We start from the raw sequence: 9841 nt of genomic DNA, 5'->3' as shown, positions 1-9841 counted from the left end.
CAAGAAAACACCAAACTGCTAAAAAAATTAAGAATAATGGAAGACAGATTGCAAGCATTGAAGTTTGAATTATATCAAACCTAGACAAGCATGGAAGACTATAGCTCTAAACAATGGAGTTCTCCATCTCCAATAAAAATGGATAAGAAGGGTATGCATTCCCCAACAAATGCAATAAGATCCACTGTGCCGGATGGAGGCACAACTAGTCTGATGCAAATGGTAACCGATAAAGACTTATCAAATTCATTAATGGCTGGCACTTTACCAAAAATTATACGAGTCCTTTCAACGAGCTTTCAGACAATTGATACACCCAAGCAAGAAAAAATAAAGAAGGGATTTAATCTGATAAAAAAGAAAAATGATAAAAAAATACAACAGATGGTAGCAGATACAATCATAAAAAATTTAAATGTAAAGATAAAAGAAAAAGTGACCTTGAAAATCCTAAACCAGAAAAAAGATCCAATATATCAGATTCAGAGAATAAAGAATATGATCCTGCAATGGATCAATTTGTCCAAGACCCAAATGAAGATGATAACTCAAGAATGAGTTTTGACTCAGTAGCACTACCCAATCTTGACCCTTGAGATAATTTAATCACGTAAAAAATGAAAAAAGACAAAAAAAACAAGAAAAATGATGTAACAAGTGATACAACAAAAGAGGAAAACAAGAAATGTAATAGAGATATATCTTAGAGGATTATGAATGATTTTCCCTCTTTATTTACAGATTTAGCTTTCTGTTTTTAGCATATCCATAATTGTAAAGATTCTTATATATGTTGATTGATTGTACAGATCTCTTTCCTGATCCTTCTTGTGGACCCATCTTCTTGTATAAATACCTTACTCATTATTAATAAAAGTGCAACAATTTCTTTTCTAAATTACTTTATGGTATTAGGGCTATTTTGCTTCACAACCAATAAGTTTTTTGGGCAATAAATTTTTTTCCAACAACCATGGATCCCTCAAATAGCACCTCTGATTCTCACACAACCCCAACAAACCAAACTTCGTCACTCGAAAACAAACTTCTCCATCAACTATTCCTTCTAAGCAAAATATTGTGGCATTCTCTAATATCATCTCTTTGAACAACAATGAACAACTTATTTCAATCAATGCTATCGCCCAAGCCCCATTGAAACTTACCACCACCAATTACTAATCTTGGTAATATTAGTGGGAAACATTGCTTACTGCCTATGGTTTTCTTTTGTTTATAAATAAACCACCATCTACCACAACTAACTCTAATTATAAATGACAAGTTTATATAATTAGAAGTGCCATGGTTTCATCCCTTTCACCAGATATTATACCCTTTGTTATGGATGCTAAAATTTCTTATGCGCTTTGGCAAAATCTTGCCACAACCTATGCCAAGCCGTCGCGTGCTCGTATAATGAGCTTGAGAGAAGACTTAAATACTATTCAGAAGGAAAATCTCTCCATCACTGTGTATTTGCAGAAAATCAAAGAGATATATGCCAAGCTCTCTTCAGTTAGTGTTTATATATCCGTTGATGAAGTTTTTCTTCATGCCGTACATGCCCTTCCTTTTGAGTATGATAGCATTGCCTCTATACTTTGTGCTCGTGAAACAACCATTACCTTTCAAGATATTCATGAAAAATTAACTGACTTAAAAGCTTATTTGACTTGTCGTTCATCATAAACTGTGGCACCAATCATAGCAAACTTCGCTGCTAAACCTCCTGCACCCACTAACCAGAATTGCAATCAAAATAACAATAACTCATATTCCAATCAAAGGAATTTCCCTCCTTCCAATAGGAATGGAAATGGAAGCAATCAAGGAGGCTATTTCAGTGGCCAAAGCAATCAACCTAGGGTCACTTGTCAATTATGCGACAAACCTGGCCACCATCTCAAGAAATGTAGAAAATTGCTTTCTATTCTTTCTGTTTTTACAGGTACCAAATCTAGTGGTTCTTCTTGCAACTTCAACTGATCTAGTGATCAGCGCCCCAAATCCAACTTTGCTTCACAATTCACCAACGCGGATCCAAATTGTCTTATCGACTCTGGTGCCTCGCACTATGTTACACAAGACTTACAAAACCTTTCTCTTCACTCTGAATATGATGATATTGAGGATTTCATGCTTGGTGATGGTAAATCTCACAAGATTACCCATAAAAAATCTACTCTTCTACCCTTTTCCTCTACCCCTCTCAATTTAACTAATGTTTTATGTGTGCCACATATGAAAAAAAATCTTATCTCTAATTATAAATTGTGTAGTGATAATCATGTCTCTGTTAACTTCTCACCTTACTCATTTGTTGTAAAGGATTATTGTATGAGGACACTACTGGTAGCAGGGAAGCCTAAGGGTGGTGTATACCCATGGCCATCCAAGTCTACCCTCCAAGCTATATCTAATGGTCAAGCCTACATCACTTTCATCACCACCTCTCCCAACTGGCATCGACATCTCAGGTATCCCTCCACTCATACTCTTTGTCGTATTTTGAAACTTTTGAATATTTCTTCACCTTTAGAAAAGATTTCTTTTTGCAATTCTCGTAAATGCAATAAAAGCGTAAGACTCTCTTTTATAAATCCCTAATATAAAGTTCTTCTCCTTTGGAATATATTTATTCAGATGTTTGGGGTACTGCACTAGAAGTTTCTATTGATGGTTTTCAATATTATTTAATATTTATGGATTATTATTTGAAATATATTTGGTTGTTTCCTCTAAAGAAAAAATCTGATGTTTCAATTGTGTTTCCAAAATTCAAATGACTTGTTGAGAAATTGTTCCAAAAGACCATAATATGCTTTTACTCTGACAATGGTAGAGAATTTCTTTATCTCCGTTCATTCTTTGAAGAGAATGAGATATCCCATTTTCGAACGCCTCCCTATACACCTGAACACAATGTCACTGCCGAGAATCATCATTGCCATATTGTGGAGATAGGTATTATATTATTACACCGTGCCAACATTTCTCTAAAGTTTTGGTCTTATGCTTTCACTACTGCTGCCTACTTAATCAAAGGTTGCCCACCCAAACTTTAAATGGTGATTCATCTTATTTCAGATTATATGGTACTCTAGAAAACTATAACAAACTCTAGGTCTTTGGTTGTTTATGTTATCCTTGGTTGCATCCCTTTTATCAGAATAAATTTCAGCTTCGCTCTACTCTTTGTATTTTCTTAGGTTATTCACAAAATCAAAGTGCTTATAAGTGTTATGATCCTGTAAATTCTCTTCTTTATTTATCTCATCATGTTGATTTTGTGGAACACTCTTTTCCTTATATTTCTCTTGAACTAATAGAAAGTAGGCCACAAAATAACACTATTGACTCCTGGGTTCCCAACCACTTTGTAATTTCTCTTATACGTGACCGACCTTTATTTATCACCTCTACTACACCGACCCTTGGTCCCACATCTTCTAGTGGTGCTCCTGGCAATGCTTATTTATCAAATAATACTGCAAATTCATCCAATGTTCATCAATCAGGTATGTCTCCTTCATCATCCTCTATTAGCTCTACCTCTTTACCTTCTTCTGACCCCTCTTTACCTAATAACGCTAATGTGTTAAATCATAATATAATCATTCAACCCTCTCATCCTATGACTACTCTATTAAAGAATAACATTCATAAACTCATTCAGAAATTATACCTAAGTGTTACTGCTCATGATGCTACTCATGTTAACGTATCCCCGTACTTACCATTAACTAAACCATCACCAACAACCAAAACCTCTACCATGATAACATAACCTTCTCCCTTACGTAAGCTAATAGAACCTCATACTATTCATCAAGACTTAAAAGATCCAAATTTGTGTGCTGCTATGAATGCAGAGATTTTTGTATTGCAAAGTCAAGGAACTTAGTCTCTTGATCTATCTGTTCCTCATGAGAAACTAGTATGTTGCAAATAGGTATTTTATGTTAAGTATAATTCAGATAGAAGCATTGGACGTTATAATGCTTGGTGGTTGCTAAAGGTTATCATCAACGACCTGGTGTGGATTATTTTGAGACATACTCTCTTGTTGCTAGACATACTACAGTGAGAGTATTTTTTTTTCTTGTGATTTCTAAAGATTGGCCACTTAGGCAATTGGATGCTAATAGTGTATTTCTTCAAGGGAATCTATCTGAGAAAGTTTACATGTCTCAACCACCTGGATTTGTCAATAAGAAGTTTCCTAATCATATTTGTTAATTACACAAGGCTATCTATGTCTTGAATCAGGCTCCACCTTCATCACTCTCAGTGTGATCATTGTTTCTTCATCTATGCAAAGCTTGGAGTCATTATCTATCTTGTTGTTTATGTTGATAATCACATAATTACTGGTAATTAGTTACACCCGGTTAAAGAATTTATCAAGTATCTTGGTACTCGGTTCTCCATAAAAGATCTTGGTGATTTGAAGTTTTTCTTAGGTGTTGAAGTCATTCGGTCACCTGTTGGTCTATTTCTTAACCAATAAAAATATGTGTGTAAACAACTTTAAAGGACTAATATGGCAGATGCAAAACCAGTGAGAACACCTATGGCTTGTGTTTCATGTCCAGGTTCTAAAGATGGTTCTCCTCTTGAGGATCCCATACAATACAGGACTATAGTTGGAAGCCTGCAGTTGTAAAGACCTAATTTTCTAGAACCAGAACATCACATGATGGTCATAATCCTGAAGTACCACAAACTAACCCTCTACTGATACCTGTATCTGAGCACTGCATAATATAGATAATAAATGCAAAAACTGGCCATAAGGTTCAAAACATCTAAAAATTCTCAAAACTAAAAATTAAATACTGATACATCTGTCTGAAACTCAAAACTGAAAATTGAATACTGATACATCTGTCCGAAAAACCTCTAAACTGTTTAAACAGTGAAGTTGATGGGATATATCCCCAACTAACTCCGTCTACTAAAAATAACTAATTTTGATGCGATAATAAAATAAGGATCATCCTCGAATGAAGAGGACTCTCTGCTACGTTTACTGCTACTGATCGGGATTGAGCTGCTAAGGGTACTCTGGATCTTGTGGCTCTGAACCTATGGTGTAAAATAAAACACCATAGCATAAATGCATCAGTACATGGTAATATAATGAGTATAAAGATAAGGTAAGTCTAAATGCAAGGGATTATGCATGACCAATTACTTAACTAAATAATCATGAGAGTACTAAATGAGGACATACACATGAATGCACAAACTATAACTGAAATCATCATGACTCTAAATACTGAAACTCGGATACTACTTTACTATCATCTGAAATTGCTACTGATACTGAGATATTGAATAACTAAATACTGAGGTTGAGATCAGTCCTATCTAGTTAGTGATCTCAAAAATTGATTAACTGAATCAACTCATATCAATAACTGAAGGCTGAGCTTACTACTCTCGACTGACTGAATCTAAGATCAAACCTCTCTAACAGATGATCCCTGAATCTACTATAATGATAAGAGATGATTAGGTCTGAGATCCAACCTATCTAGCGGAAGATCTCTAAATTTGATAATGAGAATAATCAACTGAATTTGAGAATGAGATCAGGCCTATCTAACGGGTGATCTCTGGATCTAATAATATGAATACTCAACTAAATCTAAGATTGAGATCAAGCCTATCTAACGGGTGATCTCTGGATCTGATAATAAGAATAATCAACTAAATCTAAGATTAACCCTATCTAACGGGTGATCTTTGGATCTGATAATGATGATACAGAATAACTTTATGAGGGTCCGGGCCTATCTAGCGGGTGGTCCATAAATCTATGGAACTATCTGAGTTCCTTACTAAGATAAGTCATTGTATCTAACAGCCCTGATTTCTGAGTTCTACTCTAAAGATTGATACTGAAACTATAACTGTGGGAGTTCTCGCTTAACCGACATACCCTGAATTTGAATTAGTGGGGTCCAACCTGTAACCCCAGCTGGAAGGGTGTCAATACCATGCCACAGATAAAGATCTCATCTCTGGTCAAGCCTTTCTAATGGGTGATCCTCACAGAAAGTCAAGCCTATGGCAGTACAATAGTCAAGCTTTATTCTAACAAGTGACTCCTAATCTTGCACTGGCTATGCATTTATGGAGTTTAGGGATTGCTCCTAACGACCCTACCTCTCTAACAGGAAGCTGCCATCCCTGTACTCGCTCGGTGCTAGCTCCTACTCCCAACTGAAACGCTCTGAACTGATTCATAGCTGAACTTAGACTGAGTTGAAACTGTTACTGATCATGTTTCTTGACTGATCTAACTGAGTTAAGCTGAGTTTACTTAGTTTAATTATCTGATGGAATACTACTGAATCTCATTATCTGGCTGAATGATACTGAGTTTTGAACTAAACACTTAAATACTACTAGATCTTAGCTAAGTACTAAACTAAGGCTAGAATACTAGCGATACTGAGATTACCGAGATTTTTGAAATTTCTTAAGATCTGTAACTATCTGAGAGTACAGAGTTTTATAACTCACTGGGTTTTGAGAATCGTGGCTTGACTGAGATTATCATGAAAACTGACATTGGCTCTAGACTGCAGCTAAATTGTCGGGTATAAATACCCCCAGGACTCGATAACATAAAAGTAAAACATAACCATTCTTGAATAATCAAGACTATGGACATTCATTCACCATCAAAATCACTAAAGCATCTCCTCAAGCATTTAGGAATCATAAACATGTAATAACATAGGGAGACATGCTATTGGCTTATACTCCTTTTAATAAGGTTTTGTATCAACCACTTAGCATGCATTAAAGAACACATAATTGGGGAATTTCATACTATCATGTCACAATTCATTCACTAAGGCTTTTCAACAAACACTTGGCATGCATGGGCTTGCAAACAATTGGGGATTTCTAGTCAATATGCGATAATGGCTGTAATTCTTTCACATAAGCATTTTATCAAACATATGGGGATCATGCTTTGCTTATTCAACAATTTCTATACTTAATTGACATAAACACATCACTTAACGAGCAAGTTGAAGAGGGTTTATCATGAACATCACATAAATATCACATACTAGGGTCAAAGCTAGAAACCTCATAAAAAACATGAATTAAAAACTCAATAATAGCATGAACTCCAACTTCAATTCACATGAATCATGAAAACACATAAACATAAGACCTTTGAAATTTAAAAAAGGGTTCTTGAGCTTCTTGGATGAAAAGGACCCAAGAATCAACATCTTCATACCTTAGGAAACTCTTTCTTGAAGGCTCTTGAAGAGATTCTTGATTTCTCTTGAAGAAGAAAGAAGGGTTTTGATTTTGTAGAAACCCTATGTTTTGATTTTAAAGATGAAGAATGAAGTTGTGAGCCATGATCAGGATATAAATAGGGTCTGAAAAAAGTAGAAAAATAACAAAAAATCTTTTTAAAAATTGACTTAAAATTACCAATTGGGGACTGCAACGATCGAAGTGACGGTCCATCGCTAGTTTGATGGTCTGTCGGATCATCTATCGCACATCAGTGAAAACAAATACACTTCCTCGATGTGATGGTCTCAGCAATGATTCATCGTAAACTTGATGGTCCGTTGGATCATCCATTGCACATTGGCCAGGATGAGGCCACACTACCTCAGTAGCGATGGTCCCAGCGATGGTTCGTTGCAGTCTTGACGGTCTTTCATCCTGGATATCACACTTAGGCCAGTCACTGCCTTGCTTATGATGGTTTGGGTGATCTTCCATTGCAAGCTCGATGGTCTATCAACCCAACCATCACAGTTGGGCGGTTCCGACTACTTTCAGTAAAACAACATAACTTCCTCATTTGATGCTGAATTTTGATAAAATTGGTATCGATGGAAAACTTATTCAATGTCCTACACAAAAAAGTCGATATAAGGGAAATTATACATGGTTTAAAATATTTCTCACTTGGAAAGGAACTTCTTAATCTTTTAGGGTCGAATTACGCTTCACTGAACACGCTATAAGGCTCAGACTACAAGAGAATTTTGTAGGGCCTTACAGCAGTACTTGCACTTTACTTGTCCAAATGTTGATTTTATAGTCAACAAGTTTTCTCAGTTTACAAGTTGTCCCAAGATAACTTATTGGACCATGGTAAAACGTGTCTTACACTATCTAGCTAGGACTTCAGACCATAGTTTATTTCTTCAGACAGACTCTTCTCTCTTGCTTTTTGCATTTTCTGACTCTGATTAGGCTGGTGATTATGATGATTGCTCGTCTACTATAGGCTATGTTGTGTTTTTTAGCTGTCATCTAGTCTCATGGAGTTCTAAGAAACAACGAGCTGTAGCTCGCTCTTTAACAGAGAAAGAATACAGGGCCATTTTCTCTACCACTGCTGAACTTTGTTGGGTGCATAACCTTCTCAAGGAGTTATCAATTACTCCAGCTCCGCCACCGGTCATCTACTGCGACAATCTTGGTGCTACATATGTTTGTGCTAATTCGGTATTTCACTCTCACATTAAGCACCTTGAACTTGATTATCATTTTATCCGTAAATTAGTCCAGTAAGGTCTCTTTTGGGTTTCACATGTTTCATCGAAGGATCAACTAGCTGATATGCTCACCAAATCTCTTTCCAATAGTTCTTTTGATTTTTTATGTCCCAAGATTGATATCTCTAATCGACCTACCATCTTGCGGGAGCATATTAGAGATATATCTTAGAGGATTGTGAATGATTTTCCCTCTTTATTTACCGATTCACTTTCTATTTTTAGCATATTCATAATTGTAAAGATTCATGTTGATTGATTATACTGATCTCTTTCCTGATCCTCCTTGTGGATACATCCTCTTGTATAAATACCTTACTCATTATTAATAAAAGTGCAGCATCTCTTTTGTAAATTGCTTTAAAATGGATAATATAGAAAAAAGAAACTTTAAACAAGGCCATGTGATGATGGGGCCTACAAAGTGAACCCGGCTGGCTAAAAAGATTTGGATTAACTAAAGTCATTGTTGCTATATCCTTTCCTATAGATGATAATTGTTCTTCTTTGTAATGTCTATATAGTTGGTTATCTCTAGAGAAATATTTTGTGTTATACAATGTCCTAGGATTAAGTAATTTTAACTAGTTTTGTTGAATTTTATTAAATCTCTATGTATGTATATTGCCTAATTTAATTCTGGCTTTGTTGGTCGTCTTGTTTATTGCATGATAATATTCTTGTTTTAAGGTTATTTCCTACCCTATTGTCTGAAAAACTTACTCTTGGCCTTTTTTCTACTGCTCTTGTCCTACTTGAAAGAAAGTCTATTATTGAGGTTTTCTAGTTATTTTTGGTCTCTATTTGTGTGAAGTTATTTCAATCTTTTTAATTAGATTATTAATTCATCTACTTCTGTGTTTCTTGGTTGATCAATTGTATTTGCCTTTTCCTTAATAATTTTGTCTATTTTTGTATTTAATTCTAACAATAATGCTATTATAGTGTTATTTTGCTTAAGAATAACTTGGTTTGACTTACTTTGGGGCAAGTAGTCTGATAAACCCTGTGGATCAGTTTGAAATTTTGATGTAAGATTTAAGGCCTTTGCATAAATTGGATCTAAATCGTACATGAAAGAGAGATTTCTTCCAACTTTGTTATTATCTTTTTTAATTCGTTGATCTCAGAAGTGTAATGACCCATTTCATCTTTACTAAATTATTCATAGTAAATTCATGAAAATTCTTAATTTTCATTTTTCAATATTAACTTGGGTCCAAAATAGTCAATGTTTTATTTATTATGACACCTCAAATTTTTTGGACTTAAGCTTGATG

The 9841-nt window shown here is 35.1% G+C and overlaps 1 protein-coding gene across 1 annotated transcript; it reads left to right on the top strand.

Annotated features, from left to right (window-relative positions):
• Window positions 1–1305: 1305 nt before the first annotated feature.
• Window positions 1306–8577, top strand: LOC124898609. The gene is made up of 3 exons (XM_047412242.1): window positions 1306–1560; window positions 1952–2065; window positions 8257–8577. Exons 1-3 carry the CDS (start codon window positions 1306–1308, stop codon window positions 8575–8577), a joined length of 690 nt encoding a protein of 229 aa, XP_047268198.1.
• Window positions 8578–9841: the final 1264 nt, after the last annotated feature.

The sequence above is a fragment of the Capsicum annuum genome, chromosome 1, assembly GCF_002878395.1.
Source record: "Capsicum annuum cultivar UCD-10X-F1 chromosome 1, UCD10Xv1.1, whole genome shotgun sequence".
NCBI lineage: Eukaryota > Viridiplantae > Streptophyta > Magnoliopsida > Solanales > Solanaceae > Capsicum > Capsicum annuum.
The sequence above is the reverse complement of the archived record's forward strand: the minus strand, read 5'-3'. Positions and strand labels throughout refer to the sequence as shown.